Source organism: Atractosteus spatula, chromosome 2 (assembly GCF_055471065.1).
Source record: "Atractosteus spatula isolate fAtrSpa1 chromosome 2, fAtrSpa1.hap1, whole genome shotgun sequence".
Lineage (NCBI taxonomy): Eukaryota > Metazoa > Chordata > Actinopteri > Semionotiformes > Lepisosteidae > Atractosteus > Atractosteus spatula.
This window is the reverse complement of record NC_142707.1, coordinates 68,957,877-68,983,724: the sequence shown is the minus strand read 5'-3', so window position 1 is coordinate 68,983,724 and position 25,848 is coordinate 68,957,877. Positions and strand designations below refer to the sequence as shown.

Sequence of the window (25,848 nt, the reverse complement as noted above, 5' to 3'; positions counted from 1 at the left end):
CATATGAAATTCCTTTGTAATCTAGGATGCAAAAACCTGAATGTGTGCTCTGGAGAAGAGCTACTCCCATTTTATTTCAGGAATAAATTCAAATGACCCAACAGGTGACTGATGACACAATACTTTTCATGTGACTGTGCCTTTACAGGGGGAAAGCAAATTCAGTCAATTTGAGATGTGGATGGTAGAAATGTACAGAAATATACACAACAAGGTTTTAAGAGAAACAACAATCAAGGATAACTCTATTACTACTATTCGAAGAATTCATGTTTGTATCATATGATTTACCCAGTAGCACCAGTAGTTTTCCTGTTGTTTCCACCGACCTTTACGATTGAACTTTGTCAAAGCATTGAGAAGAAATACACAAACAAGTTCAGAAAAGCATGTGGCTCTACCCTGCATATATGTAAGTCACAACTGTGGTAAATACCAAAGATTCTATGAGAATTGTTTTAGGTCGAAGCCTTGAACTGAAAACCAGGAATGTCCTCACCATTGCATCGCAAATTAAATTTCCAAGGTTACATTCCCGAAAGCGGCACTCTTCAAAGGTACCATTAAGATAAACCAGGGTCTCTCCGATAATTTGGGTGGAGTAATTAGAGAGTGCCTTTTTCCATCTATCAACCTCTGCGCGCACATTAGTATCTGAAACAAAAAAAACAATACACAATCGTAATATTAATAAAATATTGAGGCTGCACTGAAATGTAATGGTAGAATTACAAGCTACAATTAAACAACTGTCAGACCTAGTGAAAGCTGTATGGTAAATAGCATCACCCAACCTTTAAAATCTGAAACACAAAAATACAGCTCTGTCGTCCTGAAAGATGTTTTTCCAGGTCAACCACACAGAATAACCAGAATAACCAGAATAAGTATGGCGAAATTAACCATTTTCAGCAACAGGAAAAAAGCTGATAAAAAATGAAAGATTATCAAGTGAGGCAGTACATATAAAATCATTTTAATAACTACATTCAGAATAAATAGTTTTTTTCTTACATTTAAGCTACAGAACTGGCCAGGTACAATGCAGGCATTCGGAAATATTGGTTCTCTGATATCTACATATTAGGCATTTTTTGCCACTTTGCTATAATTATTAATCATTATTACATCACAGTTTTAAATTATTATTCATGTACATTTCACTATTATTACATTATTATTAATCTTTGTCCCTTCCCCTCCAGTGCCAGTAGCTACTGAGCCATGGGCAGAGGGAGAAATACGCAACACCATTTGCCTCCCAACAGGCAAATGACTGTTTTAGCAACAGAGCACAACAGGAATGCAGCTCTGTTTGACAGACTGGAGTTTCTTCTCTCGTATTTTTTACAGCACACCAAGTCACCTGAAAATAATGCAGGGAAAGTGCAGTTAATATAAAAACTGCCCTACTTTTTTCTTAAAGCCTGCTTTTCTGCCTATGAGCACTGACTGTTACACTGTTACACATGTATTTTATAGTACAAAATTGAAGAAACTAAGTAAGATATTTTCTTGTTTTGCTGGTTTGATGTGCTTGTTTTATAATAAAAATAGTTTTAATCCTTGGATTTCATTACTTCATTACATGACAAAACCAGGAAGTATAAAATCAGTCAAAAATGTACCTATAAAGTATAATGTGTATCTATATAATACGACTTGAGTATTATTTGGTTGTTTTCAATTGCCAACTCTTTTCACAATATTTAATTTTGCAATGTGTCAGAATGGACATTAAAAATTAACAGTCACGTGCTACTGTGTGTACCAAAAAGACTGGACATTCTCTAATAAGATCGTACCTATGCAACTTGGTAGCAAGACTTGATTCCATCACTAAAACAAGAAACATTAAAGCACAACTACAGCCACATAAAAACAGTATGTTATAGAATTAAATACTAAAATGTTAGTCTGTCACCTGCTGTAGTCTTTAAAATCTCAAGGGTCTTCTACCTGAAAGTTATTTTCTTTAACGAAATATTTTAAATCATTGCATTCAAGTGTAAGTTTTGCATTTAGAATGTATATATAAGGGTGGTGCAAATGTTAGCAGTGTTGCCTTGCAGAGCTGGGGCCCTGTGTTCAATTCCTGAGTTGCTATCTGTGTGGAGTTTGAATGTTCTCCCTGTGTTTGCGTGGGTTTCCTCCAGGTGCTCCAGTTTCCTCCCGCGGTCCAAAGACATGCTGGTGGGTTAGTGGGCTTTTGGGAAAACTGGCCCTGGTGTGAGTGTGTGTGTTTGTGTCTACGTGTGCCCTGTGATGGACTAGTGTCCCATCTATGGTAAGTCCTGCCTTGTGCCCATTGTTTGCCCAGATAGGCTCCAGCGCCACCCCAACCCTGTGCTGCTGCACCCTAAACAGGATGCCAGTCCTGCACAGGGCACAGGGCACAGGGCACAGGGCAGGGCAGGGCTACCCCCAGGAGCAGGGTGCAGTCCATTGCAGGGCAGACAAAAGCACACTGGCATAATACAGAGGCACCATTTTATGAAGCCTGTGTGAGAGGAGAATGGAAACACGTCCCAGTCAACTGGTGACAAAGCTCAGGGGATTAGGTCTGTGCAACTCTGTCTGCAACTGGCTGCTGGACTTTCTTATCGAGAGACCACAGGTGGTGCGGATAGGCAATAAAACATCAACACCACTCACCCTGAGCACTGGAACCCCACAAGGCTGCTGTCTGAGTCCAAGGTTGTACTCCCTATTTACTCACGACTGCACAGCAAGACACAGCAACAACCGCATCATTAAGTTTGCCGATGACACCACTATAATAGGACTGATCAGTGATGATGACGAGTCCACTTACATGGATGAAGTTGTACAGCTGCTTAGGTGGTGTCATAGCAATAACCTGGACTTGAACATAAAGAAAACGAAAGAGCTAATAGTGGACTTTCGGAGACACAGGCCATACACTCACAGCCCACTCAGTATTGATGGAACGGAAGTGGAAACAGTCACCAGCTTTAGGTTTTTGGGAATTCACATCTCTAAAGATCTAACCTGGACTGTGAACACTGACTCTATCATGAAGAAGGCTCAGCAGCGCCTTTATTTCTTGAGGTGCCTCAAGCGATGGGGGATGCCAATACATGTGTTGGTGAACTTCTACCGCTGCACCATCGAGAGCGTCCTCACCAACGGGATCACCGTGTGGTATGGCAACACCTCTTCGCGAGAAAGAAAGGCACTGCAGAGAATGGTCAATATGGCCCAGAAGATCATTGGCTGCAGTCTCACCGAGATTAAACAGCTCTATGAGGACCGCTGCCGTGGTAGAATTCTGGCCATCACAGAGGACAGTCACCACCCCGGGCATGAGCTCTTCACCCCACTGCCCTCAGGCAAGAGATATAAGAGCATACGGACAATTACCACTAGATTCTTCAATAGCTTCTACCCACAAGCAGTGAGATTGGCGAACACATTTAGCCATCCCCCTCGGACCACACCTACACCATCACCATCTACCTCATTATGATTTCTTATCTATTGCACATCTCCAGTCATTGTTTACACGTCTGTATTGTTTACATTCAAACTGTCTACATGTTTACTTGCACATTGTCTATTGTTTGTTTGTACATTGTCTTGATGCACTGTTTGCACTTTGTCTTGTTTTTTACACTTGTTTTACAATCGAGAGACTTTCTGTAAGTAAGAATTCCATTGTACCAGTACTGGTTACATATGGCAGTAAAGTTCAAGTTCAAGTTCAAGTTCCCAAACTGATCCAGGACACAGGTGATGTAAGCAGTAGAGCTAACCCACAACCCCGTTGTGCCTTCCTTTCCCACTATTTTATCATTTCATAATATGCAAACATAAAACAAATACCTTCTGGTATGCTGCTGTTCAGCAGTATGGGGTTCCCATACGACTTCAAGACATTCCCCTTATCGTCAAATGATACCTTCAGGTATCCCAGATATTTCCCAAAGGCGTAGGCCTGGACCACAGGCACTTTACGACCATCATCGGAATCTACCATGAAGGGGTACGAGCCAGCTGGGACTTCCTTTGATGGGGGTTGACCTTTAAAAACAAAAAAAGGGAAAACAGTCATTTTATCCTTTTTTTACATTAATTCTTACATAACAGGTTTCATTGCAAAATGAATACAACCATTATCTAATCACACTTAGATATTGGTTGATTTTTACATGTCTTTTTATACTATCACACAATTGTTAATGGCAGGTTTTAATTTTTAAAAGAAAAATTTTGGAACAGCAATCAAGGCTAGTAATCAGTTATGTAATTATTCCAAAACATACTACATTGCACATCTTTGACGCCTCATGCTGTTGGGAAGAAAACGTGTGGTAAGTATTACTAGTATCGACAGTGAACCCTATCTGCTGACATTTCAACCTGGTGCCCCACATTATATGTCAGAGACCTGAATTAAATGAGAAAAACAATAAATAATTGCCAGGGTCACCACAGCCTTTCAATATGGTCAGGTCTGCGTTAGAGGAAAATAAACACTTCCTTGCTATTAGATATTTATGGACCCAGGATCCTCCCTATGACAACATGCGTCTCACTAACAGCACGTTCTTCCAAAGGGAGATTTCATGTCTAGAGATTGTATCTCGTTTAACAAAATTGAATGATGACAAAAACATGTTTCAGGGTAAATTTAAATATCAAAGGATACTGCAAGCACTCCATTTACCACCTCCTAGATATACCTTAAAGCAGCTAGAGTTTATGATGTACCATTTTCCTATTTCCTGTCTCATAATCGTGGCTACAGATTGAATTAATCAGTTACCGCACACTATTTCTAATCTGTATTGTGAAAGACACAACACAACTAAAATAAAAAAAACCCAATAACAAGGAAATGGAAATTTTCCACATTTAACCACACAGAAATGAAGGGTTTGTGCGTATAAAAGAGTTAACGCTCCGCTGTGGATGTACAGTAAGCGGTCTTAGCTCTGCGGCGCTGCTTGCAGAGGGAGAGACCGGCTGTGGGACGTCCATTTTGGGAAAATAGGATTTTGCTCTAGCCAGGAGGCTGTTGTTTCTGCTTGTCACAGCAGCAGGTACGAAATCCTCTTCAAAATGAAGGAGGACCGCGTACCCACCCACGACAAGCCCACTTCATGGATTTCCACCATCAGCAATGTCTTCCAGGTACTGGTCCCTGAAAATGGGTTTTGCCGGGAGTTCCACAGTTTGTACAAGTCACTTTCCAGCCTACACTATGACTTCTCAGTTTCTCGTCATTACTTTTTTAGTATATTAACAATTCCTTCCACTTAAATAGAACTTTTCTGGACACTGCACTCAAAGCTCCTTACAGGTAATGTGGACTCTCCTCCACCACCACCAGTGTGCAGCCCCACCTGGATGATTCGATGGCCAACAGTCCACACCAGTACTCTACCCACACATCAGCTCTCAGTGGGGAGGAGAGCAGAGTAATGAAGCCAGTTCAGAGATGGGGATTATTTGGAGGCCATGATTGGTAAGGGCCAATGGGACATTTGGCCAGGACGCCGGGGTTACACCCCTACTCTTTTCGAGAAACGCCCTGGGATTTTTAATATTCACAGAGAGTCAGGACCACGGTTTTACGTCTCATCCAAAGGACAGCGTCTTTTTACACTAATGTGTCTGCATTAGGACCCACACAGACCGTAGGGTGAGCATCCCCTACTGGCCCCACTAACACCTCTTCCAGCAGCAACCTTAGTTTTTCCCAGGAGGTCTCCATCCAGGTACTGGCCAGGCTCACACTTGCTGAGCTTCATGGGGCTGACAGTTATGAGCTGCGGTGTGATATGGCTGCTGGCTAAATTAGTACATTCAAATACTTTAGCTACAGTATAGAGGGATACAAATTATTATTTGAATTAGATCAGAATGCTTGGTGTCTTTGATGAGATCCTGACTCCTGCCAGGGGTATTGTGAGCTGGGATGTTCTGTTGTGTTTTACAGTGGATGTCTTAATTAATCTCTTGTCTTTATATCCATTTATCATTTTATGGCATACATCAAGTACATATGCCACCTACAACCTATGATTTATAATGGAGAACCCTCCATTATACCAACTCCTCTCTGTATGAAACAGACATGGAAAGACTTCATCTTTCTTACATTATTAATCTTATTTTATTCTAAGATGTTTATGTTTTTAAACACTTCACTTTCTAAAAAACATCTTCCTGTACCCTTCCTGTTCTCCTTTCTCTCGGTTTGATATATGGTAAAACAAAAATACAGCAACATTATCTCCTAGATTCTGAATATTAAAAATTAAAGCATGTACTATGGGTACAATGTGCATTTTTTCGCTGAACTTTATTGTAAAATAATGATTCATAAAATGATAATTAATGTCTTTTCTTGTAACCTTAAAACATTCATAAAAACTAGCACAATGAAGATCAGTCCTGCTGATTACATTAGTTCTTTTACACAAAATGAGACAAAACTTCACAAATTGTATGAGAGTTGATCTTACACAGTCAAACTGATTCACTTACATAAATATAAATTATATTATAGGAAAAACAAAACTGTTGAAATATGAAGTCAGAACACAAACTAGTCTACGGCTCTACGGAAATTCCTCTGTACATTGAAAGTTGTTGTACAGGGGCCAACCAATATGTAATAATATAGCAATATGTGTAAAAATGAGCAGGTTTGATCACAAGATGAGGTTCATTGAATACCAACTACAAAAATGAATGAGAAGATGATAAACTACAACTTATGAAAACAGACAGAGGTACAAATAAGAGGCCATTCAGGCTACTAAAGTCTATAATACATTAAACTATAGTAATGTAAAGGAACAAGTGATAGGTTTATCCCATGCTGAAAAGAGAAGAAAGAAAACACAACGTTTCGGCCGTGGAGCCTTCTTCAGGTGTGAGCAAACGAAACGTTATGTTTTCTTTCTTCTCTTTTCAGCTTGGAATAAACCTATCACTTTTCCTTTGCAGGCTAAGCATGCTGATGCAGTTCCCCACCTAAACTACTATAGTAATGCAATCATCTCGTAGCAGGCGCTTTTGTTAAAAAAACATTTTGCCTTTCTAAAGAAATGTGATGTTGCTGTTACCTGAATGATACACATACAGCTAATGTACAGTAATGTCAATGCCTTCTACATACTGTAAACCTTAAGTGCACTTTCTCTCAAAGAATTCTGCTAGTTTAAAGTCCACTTCCAAGTTTTCATTTTGAGTGCCAAATTACCTTGGATGGCGCCATTGCTACTGCAAGTACTCCTTGTCGACATGGACAATGGACTCAATCCAAACTTAAATCTAAAACAATATATTTGCTCATGATTTCTTCAGGATCATAAACATTAATGCTTCCCCTGCCCAGTGCAGCTCGCTGTTGTAAACTACGTAACACAAGTAGGCAACTGCGTCAGCATGCGGAGGCTGCAAAGGAACAAGTCAAGGTTTATTCCAGCTGAAAAGAGAAGAAAGGAAACACAACATTTCGGCTGTGGAGCCTTCTTTCTTTTCTGTAGAAGATGGTTAAGTTGTTTATCCTTCTTTGCAATGAGGAACTCGTAACGTTTGGAGTTGAGGGATCTGATGAGGTTGGAAGAAGGCTCCACAGCCGAAACATTATTTTCTTTCTTTTATTTTCAGCATAGAATAAACCTTTACTTGTTCCTTTGCAACAAATTATCACTACCAGCTGGTCTAAACTGGACCAGATAAAAACAGACCACAGCTGAGAGATTCACTGCTGTAATGCTGTTGAAATATGTGATAATAATATTTGCTGTGAGGAAACTGACCAAATCTTTTTGCAGCAAGTGCAAAAGATTGACATTTGAGCTAGGAAATGCATCATTCGGATTAACATTTGTCATCAACAGGTCTGATCACAGGGCTAGTAGCATGTGTCGGTCCTGATGCATAACGGTGCAAGTTGTACATCTGCAATTCATGTTCCGCGCCAGGCTGCAGATGCTCTCTTGTGGGATTCTGTTTCATTCCTCTTGTGCAGCCTGAACAAAGATGTGCCTCTTCACTGGCCTCACCACATGTTGTCCCAGTTCTTCCTCAAGATACCCAACACGGCTCATGTCTGATGTGTAGGCCACGCACATAATCGTCACATTCTCGCCTCTCACGAAAGCCGATGTTACACAAGCAGCAACAGGATACGCCTGCAGGAAACGCGGCCGCCGGCACTTGATAAATGTGTCACCATGGAGTCAGGCTGGCATCATTGATATAGTTCTGTAGTACCTCCACGCTTCATTAGCTTCACTTTGATTGGTCTGTTCCACATAACAACTACTGTACTGTTGTGCAAGTCCAAACTACACTTGTTGACATCCATCAGGGTGGTCTGCACAAAACCATAACCATATTCACCAGGATTGATTCAACAGAAGTGATTCAGTCCAGCCTCCACCATGCTGGTGGCACAAAGGCACTACAGACAACCACATGCTGGTTCCATTCTGTGTTTGTTTCTTCATTTTTACCAGGTTTGGCATTGAATGGGCTAAACCACCCCCTCAAATCAATGTTCTTTCTACTGGTTGAACAATTGATCAAAACAAACAAAATGTCCAGCTGTCTGTTATGTTATAGATTGAGGCTCTCTGGTGGTCTAGATCTAGTCTTTCCATTTTTTTGTTAGCTTAAAATATTGTTGTAAAGCATCCAGGATTGACTTGACATAATTTTCTGGTCTTCAGTGAGGTTCAGGCTATGTTTGTTAACATGGCAGCATTCACTGCCCATCAATCGCCTTAGAGGGTCTGTCTGCACTTCTTCCAGCCTGTCTTCAGACCTTGTCCATAGAATGATATCTTCAAACTCAACTCGGGTCTCAGTGTACACTATGGTTACCACTCGGGGTGGATGCTGATTTCAGCTGTGTCGCCGCTGACTGAAATTGACTGTAGGGTGAGGGTTAGACCACTTCTGAAACCATGTTTCTGATGTGTAAAATAATGACAATGTACCGTGTTTACTGAAACGGTGTTGAATACAACAACGAACATGACAACATCCAGGCGAAAGATACCGACTTAAGCCGGAAGAGAGCAGACAGTGTACTAGTAACTCCCACCACAGTGCCTTTGAAATTGTTGAAACCATCCATGGGTGGCCTTGAACACCAGCTGTTTTTCTGCCTCCTCTGGCACCTCTTCCTTCTTCTCCCTATCAAAGCTAACAGCCTGTACCTGCTTGACAGCACAGCTTACTGGTGTATGTTTTTGGAAAAGATCCTTAAGCTACACAGCCAAATACCTCTGCATGTTTCCCATAATTTCACATTTACTTCTTGTTATCTTGCATAAAAGCATGTTGGGCAGTTTTTATTATGCTGTCTTTGTTCTCTTTTGTCTTTGTTCTTGAAAATAGTCCTTTAAGGTTGAAGGGAGACCCAATTTGTTTACGACATCAGGGGCACGTTCACCTTTTAAAATCTTCTTTAAAGGGACCTATTTTACTTGCGCTATTACTAGTGCTGCATTTTCCCGTCATCGTTGAAAGGACGAGAGGAAGATTCTGACCGTTTTACAAAGCCTATTTGTAAGATGTTTAGCGAGAAAAGTCCATTTGTCTTTTTAACTCTTAAGCAAGACAGATTTTCCAGCAACTTGCATCCAGCTGACCTAAGTAAAGGGAGAGTCAGTTTATGTTGATAGTCATAAAAACTGTCAGATGTAAGTCTAGGGAGACATAAGGTGGGTGGATGTATAATGGAAACGCCCTGTATATATTTTATTGAAAAAAGTACCAATTCAGTTTTCAGGATTACATATTAGATGCTTGGACCTACTACCAATGACTGATACCCACAAGATGTTAGCAATCTAATTAACAGTCATCCGCATACCATTTGTCAGCAGGCCACAACAAAGACAAAAAATTATATTTTTGAGATGATGTCAACCACATCTAACCACTTCGTCTGGAAATAAGGCCGTAATTATGACAGAAATAAAAGACATGCTAACATAATTGAGAGACGTGTAGCAGTACAACAAAAGAGTCACCTTCTTAAACAGTCGACTCACAATATTTTTTTTAGATATGCGACCACTCGGCTAGCTGATTAAAATAATGGTAAGACATAAACTTCAATATCTTTCTCGTGTTTTGCTTCCTCCAAGCCATTGACGACCTTTTGATATTTGGAGAATGCAATTTTGCATTTAACCACTTTAAAAGTCATTTGCCAAGTATCTTCTCAGACTTGAACATTTAAAAGTTCTGTATCAGCGGTATGAGCAATACAAGAGGACTTTAGACAGCACTAGCTGCTGCACCTTCGGAACACCTTGACAGGTTGACTAACCGTACTGTACTTTCTCCCCTGTGTGCGACTGCAGGGTTCATAGCTGCAAGCTGCCATGTAAAAAAAAAACATCAAATGGCTCTTTCAAAATAGGTGGGTATAACAAACAGGACCAACAATTCCTAATTTAAAAGTATCCCACATATATTGTCTAAAATTTGCACTGACTTGCTTAAAGACATTCATGACGTTAGATGAGATCTCCTTTAAATTTGGGCTGACTTTTTCTTAGAATGCACTTTTAATTTTGCATTTTTTTCCCATTGGTTTGCAAGCTGTAAAGGAAGACATGCTGTCTTGTGATTGTGTTGCTCAATATTGTCTGCTTTTTTACTACAGTAAGTCCAGACATATTTGAGGCCAAAAGTGTTTTATCATGCAACAGGATTTTCTCCAGGAATACTGACTTATGCTGTATTAGTATGGTATGTTTTCATGGTATTATGATGGTATTGTTTCAGTGTATGTGCTATCTTTATACTGGGGCGTTGTATAGTAGAGGGATTCACATAAATTGAAGAAGCAGAGTACACAAGATACTATGTACAAAATACAAATTTTTCTTAATTATACTGACACTAATACAAATGCAATTTATAGAACTGAAATGATTGTTGATTTTATCAAAAGCGTTACATCCAACAAACAAGCTACAGTACAAATGAGTAGAAGGAAAGATGGACATTTTCAGAATGTCTGTGACAAAGATCCACATAATTGTTAACTCTGAAAATTCTCAAACTGAAAGCAGGAAACCAAGGTAACCCTATGCAGATGAACTGAGATCTGGTGAACTGGTGGAAAACAGAGTTACAGCAAGGGAAGAGGGCTTAAAAAAGTACAATGTATCACATACACACACTAAATACAAAATGATACGCTCTTGAGACAGCAACAACTTCTAATATCTCCTGTGTTGCAAGTTCAAGTTCACGTTTATTTGTCATTCCAGCCATATACTGTACAAGTATACAGTGGAACGAAATATCTTTCCTTCTTGTCCATGGTGCAAATAGAGACAGGACACTGACTTAGACATTGTAGACAGGATACACATAGTGCAAAGTGCAGATAGTGCAAATTACTAAGGTAAATACATAATACAATATACACAGCACACTGGGGGGATTTAGACCCTGTTTCTGGAATTGCGGTGGGTGCAAGTAGATTCCAGGGTGTTGAGGAGCCTGACAGCCTGTGGGAAGAAGCTGTTCCAGAGTCTGGTTGAGCTAGCCTGTACACTGCCATATCTTTTCCCAGATGGTAGGTGGGCAAAAAGTTTATGGGAGGGGTGGGAGGGGTCATCTACTATACTGGAGGCCCTGTGTGTGCAGCGTTTGTGACGGGTGGCAGAAATGGAAGGGAGGGAGGCTCTAAAGGTCTTTTCAGCTGTTTCCACAACTCGTTGCAGGGTCTTGTGGTCTGAAGCGCTGCGATTCCCAAACCAAACAGTGACACAGCTGGTCAAAGTCCTCTCAATTTCTGTTGTGTGGTGCTCTGAAATATCACAGGTAAGATATATCACACCCTCTCAAGATAACCGGGCTTCTAGGAAATATTCTACAGTAAACATTACCTATCAAAAACACAAGAACAGCCACATCTTATTTTCTGCAGTGCATTTTTATGGGTGACAGCTTGTCTGGTGGTCATGTCATCAGTGCTTAGAGTGTTAGTGCTGTAGATTGGAAGGGAACGTGGTAACTTAATCTTTTTGTTTATTAAACATGTTTTTTCAGTGGTTTTAAAATACTGGATACAGCAGATGTTTAATGGTTTGCAATATTCTCAGAGAACAGAGAATGTTGCAAGCTTTGTTGCTTCACTAGGTTGTCTGTTTCTCCAGATTAGGGAGTTTCCCCCTTTGTTGTACATAAAACTAAAGTAATGACGAGAGCATGATGGAATCAGTTTTGTGGTTGAAGAAATAACCACAGACAGGAACACAGTCAATTCTATATAGTTATGGGAATGATGTAAGACAGGGAAGTATGATCCTCACCCATGTTCTCATGGAAACGTGCATGGTGCAGCTTTTAAACAATTTCAGTCAAACCACGTCTGGTCATATGTCTTGCTGTATCAGGTGACACGTGGTTTATTGTGCTGTGCAGGGAAATTCGATTTTCTTGTCTTTACAGCAAAAACAACACAAGAACTGTATGCAAAGTAATTGTTTCTTTTAGTCAGCTTGACATCAAAAACACGCAAGAAAAAAACACTCCTCCCTAGCAGATGTGTCTCAAGTCAAGTTAAAACACTTGGAAGCCTTTCACATGTCGCAGGTAATCCTGCTCATTACGTTTCTCCTGGTCTTCTAGCATTGTGTTAGCGATCAATATCAACTGTTAAGCAAAACCTAAAAAAATACAGCACACTACATCAGATATTAACTTCAATCTCCCCTTTCCCTTTTAGTATTACTAACATCCTCTGACATGTTTGCTTTACCACACCCTGAAGGTACAACTTAATAACCTGATAAGAATGGTCTTTATTCTCTACTCTCTACTCATTTTTCATTCCTCACATAAACACCCACCATGCTACAGACAGTGTTAAAGAACTGTGTGATTTGCCTGTCAAGTTGAAAAATGCTATACTAGTAACAGCCAGTAACAGTTTTAACATAAGAACACACTTATGAACTAATATAGTTATAAATAAACTATTCATAAACTACTAAACACATTAAAAACTAGTAACAGTTTTAATATAAGAACAAAAAGAACAGTTATAAACAGGAGGAAGCCATTCAGTCTATGCAGCCCGTGCGCTAGTTAGTATTTATTTGATTCGAGGATCTCGTTCAGATGTCTCTTGAATGAAGCTGGGGTATCAGCTTCAACAACATGGCTTTGTAGCTAGCTTCATACTCTCACAAATCTCTGTGTAAGGAAGAGCCTTCTTTTTTTGCGATTTTATATGCAGTTCCACATAGGGGTGGGCGGTATAACCAGTATAGATGGTATACTGTGCCACGATATGGATTTGGCTATAGCGTTCATACCGGTAGAGAATGGATTTTGATGTTTACAGATTGCGCCGCCAGGATCGTCGCAAAACGGGGTTTGGAAATTTTTACTATTGACCAATCACAGTTTCAAATTCTGCCGTATTTTAGCTCCAATTATATCATTCTGAAAATGTTCATCTTGCTGATATTTGGAAATCTGATAGGTTCAGAATTATTGATCTTCGTGGTTCAGACGTCCGGGTTATCTGAGGTCATTGTGGCCAATAAAAACAGGCGGGCGTCCTCTCCCATTTTCCGTGAAACCAAACGCACGTGTTCGGTGCGCTCGTCTGCAAACACACATACATGGAGAAATGGAGAGAGGCACCGTTAGCGAGACGGGAACAAGCGACTAAATTGTTGAAAAGGAGGGTGCGTCATCGGTTGTTGGGAAATGGTTCGAAATTAAAAAGTTGTACCACGAGGAGAAAACGGTTATCTGCTGATGAGGTCGGGTGACGATTTTAGCCAGAGGCGGTAATACAAACAACCTCTTCTAAGATCACTGTGTTGGCCATGTACAATTTCTTGCATGAGGAATTTTGTCTTTTTCACATACCCCAAGACACGCAGACAGGGAGAGAGAAGCTTGGGGTCAGAGCACAGGGTCAGCCATTTATATGGTGCTCCTGGAGCAGCTGGGGTTTAGGGTCTTGCTCAGGGGCCCAAGGGAGTAGGATTCCTTTGCCGGCTGTGGGATACGAACTGGCAACCTTCCTGCTGGAAGCACAGATCCTTAGCCACAGAGCCACCGCACCTAAGGGCCTAAAGATGAAACATGTATGCGAGTATGAGGAAAGTACGAGAATGCGCCCCGAATCCAGCAGATCTAGTGTTGGTGTGAAAAGAAAAGCCAGAAAGCAGACATTGCTGCCTGAGTCATTAACTAGTCGTTGTCCTTATGACAAGAAAAGCCAGCGGTGGAAGGACATTACACACGCCATAACGGTGTACCTGTTGTGATGGAAAGTTACTGAGAAAAAGTGTTTTATCCTAAAAATGTTGTTTACGGGCAGAGCTGTGTTGCAGAAGCAGCTGGATTCTCAGAACAAAGTGTGATAGCACCCAGCTTGTCAAGGGCACGGGATGATTTAATAATGTTTATCTCTGCTGCTTGAAGAAGGGAGTATTAGAAACTATTTGTATAACTGCTCTTCTTTGCGTAAAGCAAAAACCTATAAGGAATGGAAAATTACTGCTTTGCCTGTCCTTGAAGTGTTGCATCAGCTTAAAAAAGATATAAAACAAGGGCTCTCCCTGCTTGCTTTGGAATCAGCCTTCACTTCTCTGCACAGATGGGTGACGGCTTTTTCCCACATTGCAATATGAATAAAGACCTTACTGAGTGAATGAGATCACCTCTCCTGGCTCTTGATATAATTCCACGACACCGTGTAAGGACATGGTGTCCATCCCAAACCACTGAGAGAGATGGCTGTAAGCCAAACCGCAAATTTTTACATGAAGCAGCTGTTTGAATACTTGAGGAGTTATTACTTTAATACTTGAATATTTTTTAAACTTATTTTATTTTGTTTTAAGAAGCATTACATATTTAAGTTTATAAGAATTTTATTTGAAGTATTACATATTTACTTATTTAATTCATGTTCATAAGTTAATTGCATTGTTTCAGTTCTGCAAAAAAAATGTTATTTAAATGTTTGACTTCTACTTTAGTTCAATGTGAAATATCAAAAATACTAAAGGAACAACACGGTAGCTAACCAACAGTTAATAATAACCTACTAGTTAACTCTATCCAATACAAACTTACTATCCAAGTCTTGCACTCTTTTTAAAGCATGTTCTATTGAAATTATGAGAACAAATCTATATCGTGATATATATCGTTACTGTTCAAAATTAAAATTATACCGTGATATAAATTTTAAGCCATATCGCCCAGTCCTAGTTCCACATAGTTTCCACTTGCTCTCTTTGGTTCATTTTTCACTGCTCATTCTGAATCCACTACATTGACTTTGCCTTTTGAGGACATTCTGTCCTGTTATGAATGTCTCCAGCTCGCATTCCTGACGAACCAAACAGCTGGCTGGCAGATTCCCCGCTTGGTAGGTTGCAAACCTACTCTGCCCTCTATCACTTTTTATTTATTTTTCTTCTCCTTTCTTCTGCTGTTGCAAACACTGATTGGGAGAACTCTTACTGTCATAAGAACAGAAGAGTTCAACAAAGATAACTCTACCCTGGTTAGTAGTTTGTAGTTCACTTACCCCAGGATCACATCCAGCTCTTCCTTAAACAAAGCCAGGATATCGGCTTCAAAAACTAGGTTGGGAGCTTGTTCAAGTCTCCTCCAGCCCTTTGGATAAATACGCATCTACTGCTATAGGTTTTAAATGCACTTCAACTGTCACTCATTATAGGAATCAATTCAAAGAAATGCTAGACAAAAGGTTCAAGGTGCAAGTCAGTATATTTGCAATAAAAAATGGCAAAGTTTGCGTCTGAGACTAATATCGAACCAAATGGTTGTAACATCAGAGAAAATTTCTTCTGTAAAATGTGCCTCTTGGCAAATGAAATATCTGGGTATACCATCATAGTGCGACACAAAAACGCTTTTCTAAAAAAACAAAACAAAACAATAGTTCTGAAACATACTGTAACGCTACAGGGTTCAGGCGGGCACCCTTGCCGTCGCCGCTTACAGTCGGCCCCACACCGTCGGGGACGCGAACCCGGGCCGCCGGCGTCACTCAACAGGGACCCAGCTTGTTGAGCTAAAGAGAGATCTCCCCTCAACCCAGCGGCTGTGGTCCTGCTATTACAGGGAAGGGCGGTGACGTCACCGCTCTGGTAAGCCGGCTCTTACACAGTACCTGTCGGCCGTAAGTGTTACACTCTCCCCCGCTTAACTCGCCGTCCCCGGCGAAGGGCTATCCCACCCCGCTTCTGACACCAATGTAACGCAACGGGGTTCAGGTGGGAACCCTCACCTGCTGCCACATCAGGTTGGCCCTACACCGTCGGCGATCTCTCTTTAGCTCACCAAGCTGGGTCCCTGTTGAGTGACGCCGGAGGCCCAGGTTCGCGTCCCCCACGGTGCGGGGCCGACCTGTGTAGGCAGAAGGCAAGGGCACCCACCTGAACCCTGTTGTGTTACAATACTAAATAAAATAAAACTGAACAGTTAGAGAAAATTAGTAGTGCCAATTCTTGTTAGAAGTTAACAGATGTTTGCTTTTGAAAAAAAAATGGTACTGCAAAAACTAAATCTCTAAATTTCCCGTGGTGAAAATTAAATACAGCATTTAGAAGGCACGTCTTCAACCACAAAATCCTCAACATTTCCTGTGAACCATATGCCTGTGTTAGCCTATTTACGCCAGCCTATTTAATGCTGCTTTACACTCTCCGCTGTGCTCAGTATTAGGGTTTTTCCTGGCTAGAGCTACTCCGTTAATACTGTAACGCCCTCGCCTGGTGGTGAGGAGGAAGCGCCCCTAGGCGCTCGTAGTACCGCTGGGCATGCTGGGAGTGGTAGCCGGGGAGAGTCTGAGGGTCAGCACGATGACCAGCGGCTGACCCTACCTGTGTAAATAATGTCCTAGTAGTTCTAGTGCCCTGTGTAGTCTTATAAAAGTATAGCGTGCTGTTAAGTAATTACCACCCTAAAGATGTGTACGTGTTCCGTCAGTCTCCTCATGTGCGTGTATATCCTGTGTGGTTGTTAATGAATAAAGCTAGCGCTTGGTTTGTTAATCGCGTCTCCACTGGTCCTTTGTTCTGAAAAGAACCTGTAAACGCTACAATACTAACTACTTGGTTTTTGGCTTCCTTCTCCGTCTACGTCTCCTGGTTTCGGTTTTTTCTACTTTAGTTCTCGTTCTGGTTTTTGACTCTCGGCTTCCTCACGGCTTCCGGCTGCGCTTCTGGTTTTTGCACTTTTGCGCCGGCTAGTTTATCTTCGGCTTTCGGACCTCGGATTGTTCTTTCGACTATGCCTTTGGAGATCGCCCTGGTTTTCTGCACAGAGTCCTCACCACTATTTCCTAGTGACTAGTGTCTTCTCGAAACGCATAATTTAAAAAATTGTCCCATTTTAAGATGACATTCTTTAAGAACAAAAAATAGTGGTGGTAACGCAAACATTGAAACAATCTTAGATCAACTCTCAGTCATCCCAGTACACTCTTATCCCAGCTGTTTAACTTGCCATTCATATGCTATTTTTCAAGACATTTTACAATAGTTCTCCTCTATGAATACGTGATTAGCTATACTTCTGTACAAGCTTTATATATAAAAGCAATTCCAAGTCTTTACTTCAAAGCTAATACTGTCACACATTTAGACTGATATACAATCCGATATGCTGCACACAATGGGATGTGTTTAAGGACACATCGAAGGATACTGCAGTGTCGCAGTATATTTCTTGGTGAGTGGACTCAATAATTCCTACCAAAAGCGGTATTGGTAACTGGGGTATTTCCCAATAAACTTGGAGTAACCAGGAGCCTCAATCGAGTACTCCTAGGAAAAGAAACTTGTTTCTTTCTCAAGGGGACACAGAGCTCAGGACAGTAGAACAGAAAAAGATGAAAAGGGAGATCAGTACAAGAATAAAATAGAGAATACCAGTGCTATGGGTGATACCAGGATGGCAGGGCAGTGCATTAAATCATTGGTCAGTTTATCTCAGAAATGTAATGGTAATACCAAACCTGTGTTTAATGGCATGGATGAGCAACACCTGGGAAATGATATACATATATATATCAGCAGTAATGAGCTCCCCCAGGAGGCAAACCGGCTCATCATGGAACATCCACAGGTATCTCAATTTTACCTCCTCCCCAAAATCCACAAACCGGACACCCCTGGACGCCCCATCGTATCAGCATGTAACTGTCCAACTACTTACATCTCAGCCTTTCTCGACAGCCTCATGAGACCGCTGGTTGAAGATCTTCCCTCATACATCAAAGACACCAACCACGCGCTCCAACTTTTTAATGATTTCCAATTTCAGGGTACCGAATGCTACATTTTTACCATGGACATCACATCTCTGTACACCTTCATTCCCCATAATGACGGCCTTACAGCACTCAAGCACATGCTGGACAAACGCACAGTGCTTGATCCACCCACCCACACCCTGGTACGCCTTGCAGAATTGGTCCTCACACTGAACGCATTCTCTTTCAATAATCTTTTTTACCAACAGGTCAGTGGAGTTGCCATGGGCACCAGAATGGGACCCAGCTATGCCAACATTTTTGTCGGCTGGGTAGAAGAACGCTTCTTCGCTTCCTACACTGGCTATGTCCCTGACCTCTACAAACGATATATTGATGACTGCGTCGGTGCCGCCACATGCTCCAACGATCAGCTTGAGTTCTTCCTGCACCATTTCACCAACTTCCACCCATCCCTCAAATATACGATTAACATATCTTCCACTACTCTTCCGTTTCTAGACATCCACTTGTCTATCAACTACCCCCGACTGTCCACTTCAGTTTATTACAAACCCACGGATTCACACAGCTACCTCCTGTACAGCTCATTTCACCCCAACCACACTAAAAACTCTCTTCCTTTTTCACAGTTCCTTAGGTTACGACGATTATGCAGCGACGACATCGACTTCGAGAACCAAGCCCTCGAAATGTACTCATTTTTCATCAACAGAGGATACCCCAGCAGTGTGATTGACAGGGCCCTTGCCCGAGCCAAAAACATCCCCCGGACCATCAACCCGATCAGGAACTCCCGCCGTAACAACCGCATTCCTCTGGTGCTTCCTTACCACCCTAACACACTTCCTATGCCCAGGACCATTAACCACAACGTTTCCATCCTACAGGATGATCCCTCCATTGGGGCCCTCTTTTCTGATCGCCCTATCATCTCATATCGCCGACCACCTAATCTGCGTAACCTCCTTGTTCACAGCTCCCTTGACCGCCCTCAACAACCATCCACACCAGGCACTTTCCCTTGCAACAGAGCTCGCTGTATCACCTGCAAATACACAGCCACCACCACACTCATTCAAGGCCCCTCAGGACAATTCCGGATCACCCAGACAGCATCTTGTACCTCCAGCAACCTTATTTACTGTATCTCTTGCAGTAAATGCCCAGCCATCTACATTGGAAAAACAGGAAGGAGACTCGGAGACCATTTCAGAGAACACGTCAGGGCTGTAAAGATTAAAGATCTCTCCAAGCCCATTGTTTCTCATTTCACCTCTGACGGCCACGACCACTCTAATCTCTCCGTCTGTGTTCTCAAAGACGGTTTTCCAAACTCATACATCAGAAAGACCACCGAAACTAAAATTATTCTGCAGCTAGGATCACACCTTCTCCCTTCCCTTAACGACAGACTACTGTTCTTTTAAATTTTCTCCATTCATTGGAAGTTTCATTTCACACCTCTCTGCACCCATTCTGACTTCACACCTCTTGATTGGCCTCTCTTTCTGTCCCCTGCTCCCGCCTCTCACTCCTCCTCCCTCCCAACCTTTGTTCTCCCGCTACTTTACCTTTGCCTACTGCCCTGTCTCTCTCACACCTGAAGAAGGCTCCACGGCTGAAACGTTGTGTTCTCTTTCTTCTTTTTTTCAGCATGGAATAAACCTATTACTTGTTCCTTTGCAGCCTACGCATGCTGACGCAGCTACCCACCTGAACTACTACCACCTACAGCTGCTGCGACCCACTATGCCTTCCTCCAAATCTCTTTCTAGATCTCTTCGTCATACCTTCTCTTCCTCCCTGGGCCACTTGCCCTCTTCTCTCACTAAACCAGCATTCCGTCTCTTCACAGCTATCTGTTCCAAGACCAGGCTTTCTAACCACCTTCTATTCCTTTACAGATGTCGTCGACATAATATCATCCCTAAAGGATTTCGCCTTAAATTTAATACCTTTTCTTTTGACTCTGATACCACCCAGAGTAACACTCAGAGACTTCTAAAACAATTTTCTAGGAAACTAATGCTCTCTACCATTTTCTCCCTCAAAAAACAGATTATCCTTTCCGACAACAACATCAAAGAGGCTAAGGAATTTCTACGGCTTACAGCTCCACATCATCTTCCCTTCATAACTAACCTCATTAGATCTCTCAACTCTAAACTCTACCAGTTTCTCACTACAGAGAAGGACAAAAAACTCAGTCATCTTCTACAGAAGAAAACCATCAACACCCCGAACACCCTCACCAACCCTAACCTTGTTGTCACCATACCTTCTGACCTTTCCCTTTCACAGGATGAGCGATCCCTCCTCAGCAAAGGGCTCAGTTTTGTACCAGTTCCCAGGAAGCTGGACATCCCCCAGACCAATGTCGACCTTAACCGCTTTTACCACAGGATCCGTCTCAGAGCACATTTTGCCGACAATTCCTCTTCACAGGCAGCTGATAACAGTCCGGTTATTGATGTCATTAACAACATTAATCCCAAACAGAGCTGTTGGACTCCCTCCTCTGGCCGTTTTCCACCAGTTGATTATTTCATCAACCAATGCACTAATCAAGCTCCCAAGGCACTCTCTATACCCAGTAAACATAGGTCTAACCTCACCCAAGGAGAAAATCAGGCGCTCCAGTCTCTCCGCAACAGGGATGATTTCGTCATCAAACCAGCGGAAAAAGGAGGCGCTGTTGTGGTGTGGCGTAAGGATCTATACATCTCTGAAGCCTCTAGACAACTAACTGACACTTCTGCCTACCTCCCTCTCCAACAGGACCCTACCACTGACTACCAAAAGGAAGTGGTATCCACCATTTCTCTTCTTATCAGCAGTAATGAGCTCCCCCAGGAGGCAAACCGGCTCATCATGGAACATCCAAAGGTATCTCAATTTTACCTCCTCCCCAAAATCCACAAACCGGACACCCCTGGACGCCCCATCGTATCAGCATGTAACTGTCCAACTACTTACATCTCAGCCTTTCTCGACAGCCTCATGAGACCGCTGGTTGAAGATCTTCCCTCATACATCAAAGACACCAACCACGCGCTCCAACTTTTTAATGATTTCCAATTTCAGGGTACCGAATGCTACATTTTTACCATGGACATCACATCTCTGTACACCGTCATTCCCCATAATGATGGCCTTACAGCACTCAAGCACATGCTGGACAAACGCACAGTGCTTGATCCACCCACCCACACCCTGGTACGCCTTGCAGAATTGGTCCTCACACTGAACGCATTCTCTTTCAATAATCTTTTTTACCAACAGGTCAGTGGAGTTGCCATGGGCACCAGAATGGGACCCAGCTATGCCAACATTTTTGTCGGCTGGGTAGAAGAACGCTTCTTCGCTTCCTACACTGGCTATGTCCCTGACCTCTACAAACGATATATTGATGACTGCGTCGGTGCCGCCACATGCTCCAACGATCAGCTTGAGTTCTTCCTGCACCATTTCACCAACTTCCACCCGTCCCTCAAATATACGATTAACGTATCTTCCACTACTCTTCCGTTTCTAGACATCCACTTGTCTATCAACTACCCCCGACTGTCCACTTCAGTTTATTACAAACCCACGGATTCACACAGCTACCTCCTGTACAGCTCATTTCACCCCAACCACACTAAAAACTCTCTTCCTTTTTCACAGTTCCTTAGGTTACGACGATTATGCAGCGACGACATCGACTTCGAGAACCAAGCCCTCGAAATGTACTCATTTTTCATCAACAGAGGATACCCCAGCAGTGTGATTGACAGGGCCCTTGCCCGAGCCAAAAACACCCCCCGGACCATCAACCCGATCAGGAACTCCCGCCGTAACAACCGCATTCCTCTGGTGCTTCCTTACCACCCTAACACACTTCCTATCCCCAGGACCATTAACCACAACTTTTCCATCCTACAGGATGATCCCTCCATTGGGGCCCTCTTTTCTGATCGCCCTATCATCTCATATCGCCGACCACCTAATCTGCGTAACCTCCTTGTTCACAGTTCCCTTGACCGCCCTCAACAACCATCCACACCAGGCACTTTCCCTTGCAACAGAGCTCGCTGTATCACCTGCAAATACACAGCCACCACCACACTCATTCAAGGCCCCTCAGGACAATTCCGGATCACCCAGACAGCATCTTGTACCTCCAGCAACCTTATTTACTGTATCTCTTGCAGTAAATGCCCAGCCATCTACATTGGAGAAACAGGAAGGAGACTCGGAGGCCGTTTCAGAGAACACGTCAGGGCTGTAAAGATTAAAGATCTCTCCAAGCCCATTGTTTCTCATTTCACCTCTGACGGCCACGACCACTCTAATCTCTCCGTCTGTGTTCTCAAAGATGGTTTTCCAAACTCATACATCAGAAAGACCACCGAAACTAAAATTATTCTGCAGCTAGGATCACACCTTCTCCCTTCCCTTAACGACAGACTACTGTTCTTTTAAATTTTCTCCATTCATTGGAAGTTTCATTTCACACCTCTCTGCACCCATTCTGACTTCACACCTCTTGATTGGCCTCTCTTTCTGTCCCCTGCTCCCGCCTCTCACTCCTCCTCCCTCCCAACCTTTGTTCTCCCGCTACTTTACCTTTGCCTACTGCCCTGTCTCTCTCACACCTGAAGAAGGCTCCACGGCCGAAACGTTGTGTTCTCTTTCTTCTTTTTTTCAGCATGGAATAAACCTATTACTTGTTCCTTTACATATATTTATTATCCATTTTGAATTGAAACCCACAATACTGTTTTCACAGTATCCAAAGAGTGTATTAAAATCTACATGGCAATTTAGCAGGATGGATGTATGGAAGATGGCAGGTCCAGGTAATGTATATGGAAGAGTTCTGCAATCTTGAGCAGATCAGGACATTTTTGATCTGCTTTTTAAAATGCACAAATCACCCTCTCTCTGTGGAAGAAATCCGTTATCAACAGCTACATGCCAGTTGCTTTTGTATCTCTCCCAATGTAAAGTCTGGAGAGAATAGTGAAGCAGCACATAGAATCTACTGACCCCATTCAGCCTGCATACAGAGAAAGGAAGGGAGTAGACGATGCAGTCCTCACATCGGTAAACATGATCAGCATCCGGGACAGAGCCTTATGGAGTGTGAGTCTCATCCTCTCCACTGTGAATTCACACTACTCCCATCTGGCAGACGTCTGTGTGTCCCCAAGTATCATGACAGTAGACTCAAAAAATATTTAGTCCCCTCTTGAATCTCACTCTTAAACAGTATAAAATAACTCTCATTTCCTGAAACACCGCTGAACTGTATACAGTATGTCTGTTTCTGTTCTATTGTTGTGTCAGACCCTGCTGCAAAATGAATTTCCCCCAGATGGTAATAAATGTTGAACTGAAACTGTATTGTATTGAAAACTATATGTATTGATTCTGTAAGTCAGTTACAGTGATATGACCAGTACATGTAATGAAAGTACCGACTGAACGGACTTCCAGTTCTAATGTAGTTAACATACACCACTCCTGAAGTGCAAAGTGAAGTGAAGTGCACCTGGGTGAGGTACAGATGCCATGATGTGCCATAAACCACACTGCTGTCACTCCCCACACTCTCCCTCGCCAACGCCGTTACACTCCCAAACCCACTGTTTCACAATCCCATTCCTAACTGAGCCCATCACATTCCCACAGGCACCAGATTCCACAGATTCTCACTCCTGGACCAATTATCCAACCATGTCCCTCTCCCTTCAGTATTTAAAGTTCCCTCACGCACCAACCCATGCTCACTATTGAGAAACCTCCCGTAGTATTCTCTTGTGTGCGTTTCTAAACCTTTTTGACTGATCTCCCGGTTCCTAATCTTTGCTCCTGCCTTTTTCGACCACGCTCTTTTTCGGATTGTCTTTCTCGGATTTCCCTGGTTACCGGACTCATTGCTTCTCCGATCGACCAAGCCCCTGGATTACGTGTTTCAGATATTGTCCCTGTGCTACTCCACACTCTGCAGGATTCATGGTTACGCATAAAGATCCTCCTATTCTACCTATCGGTTCCCTGACAACTACATTTCACATCAGGTAGAGAAGAGAGAAATTACTTCGCCAGTTGAATTAAAGGGAAAAATTTAGATAGGATAGATTGTGCTAGCTCAGACTGGAGTTTACCCAGGGCTCCGAGTTTAAGACACTCGTACAAACAGAGCCACTGAACATACTCAGGGTCACAACTTAAATGTCTCATCTGAAGAATGGCATCTTTGAAGAATGGCACATCTTTGAAGAAGTGGCACCCAATGCCACTATACATTGTTTGTAGAAATCCTGGACCAGAGGGAAGACTGGGACACATTAGTCCAACTACATTTGTTACATCAGCAGACTGAAAAACTCCCTTCCCTGTATTGACCACGTGATTCTGAGATCCGACATGTTCGGGTGAGATCTTGCATTGACTGCTGTCAATGTGAAGCATATGTACTTTCTATTCTATCCTTGGGAATGCTCTCTTTCATCAGTAATTATCAGTCAGTAATTAGTCTCAGTAGTCAGTAATTACATCAGAAATTCTAAGAGGTAATCTTAAATCTGTCATTCTCATGACATTTGCAGGATTAGCTGTAGCTGCTTAACCACAGTGACAGAGTAGTTTAACTTGGATTTCAACCTAGAATGTGTGTGCATCCGGTCTGTTGCCCTGGTTAAAGGCCTTACCTAGATGAGTCATTACACAGTACTGTTAAACTCAGTGAGCCTGTCTGCGTGTAAGAACTGGTCTCTAATTCATCACCTTCTGTGCTACTGGTCTTTGTTTTTGCATCAGGAGAAATATCGACGTTTATTTGAACCTGAACCTTTTGGTTTCTGTAAAAGAACTAAAAGAACTGCCAACCAAGAAAACCGAAACGAAAAGTGGAATGCGGACCATACCTGTGTACAGGAATGTGTTTGTGTGTCCCCCAACAACCACGTCGATCCCCTTCACTTTCTTGGCGATCATTTTGTCAGTCTCAAATCCAGAATGCCCCAGAGCGATGATTTTATTAATTCCCAGTGTTGTTAACTTCTGCACCTGTACTTCCAGGGCTTGAATTTCATCTTCAAAAACTAAATGGGGACCTTCGGGAACAGACACAAATATAAGACTTCACTTTTCCTGAACAGTTAGGTTTGTCATGTCTGGAGAAGCAGATAGCAATTAAAATAATATCTTTTTTTCATATCTTTTTGTAAAAAGGGATTCCTCTCACTGTTCTATTTAATGTTCGACATTGGTTTTTGTAACAAAGTCACCAAGGGCCAACTTTAGAAGTTTCTCAATTTAACATTAACAGATAACTTCAATACATACCTTAAAACTCCCACATGCAACACTTTTTTATATGCAGGACTTTTCAGACAATGCAAACTTTATGTATTTCTTTTTCTGAAGTTTGCCTTTTCCCTAACGACTCAATACCAAATGGGGTCACAAAATGTAGTGTAACGTATGCTACAGTACGTCACATATCTCATGGCTAATGTATTAGTCCTATGTTTGCTGTACCCCTTCGCTACATGGCAGAC

At 42.2% G+C, this 25,848-nt stretch overlaps 1 protein-coding gene across 1 annotated transcript in view; it reads right to left on the bottom strand.

Annotated features, from left to right (window-relative positions):
• Positions 1 to 25,848, bottom strand: part of nt5e (5'-nucleotidase, ecto (CD73)) — a 40,775-nt gene that overhangs the window by 11,988 nt on the left and 2,939 nt on the right. Inside the window, exons 3-5 of the mRNA XM_088909402.1 lie at positions 25,213 to 25,401; positions 3,847 to 4,044; positions 500 to 654 (exon numbers count right to left, since the gene is read on the bottom strand). Coding sequence (XP_088765528.1) covers positions 500 to 654; positions 3,847 to 4,044; positions 25,213 to 25,401 — 542 coding nt within the window. The remainder of the gene's footprint in view (positions 1 to 499; positions 655 to 3,846; positions 4,045 to 25,212; positions 25,402 to 25,848) is intronic.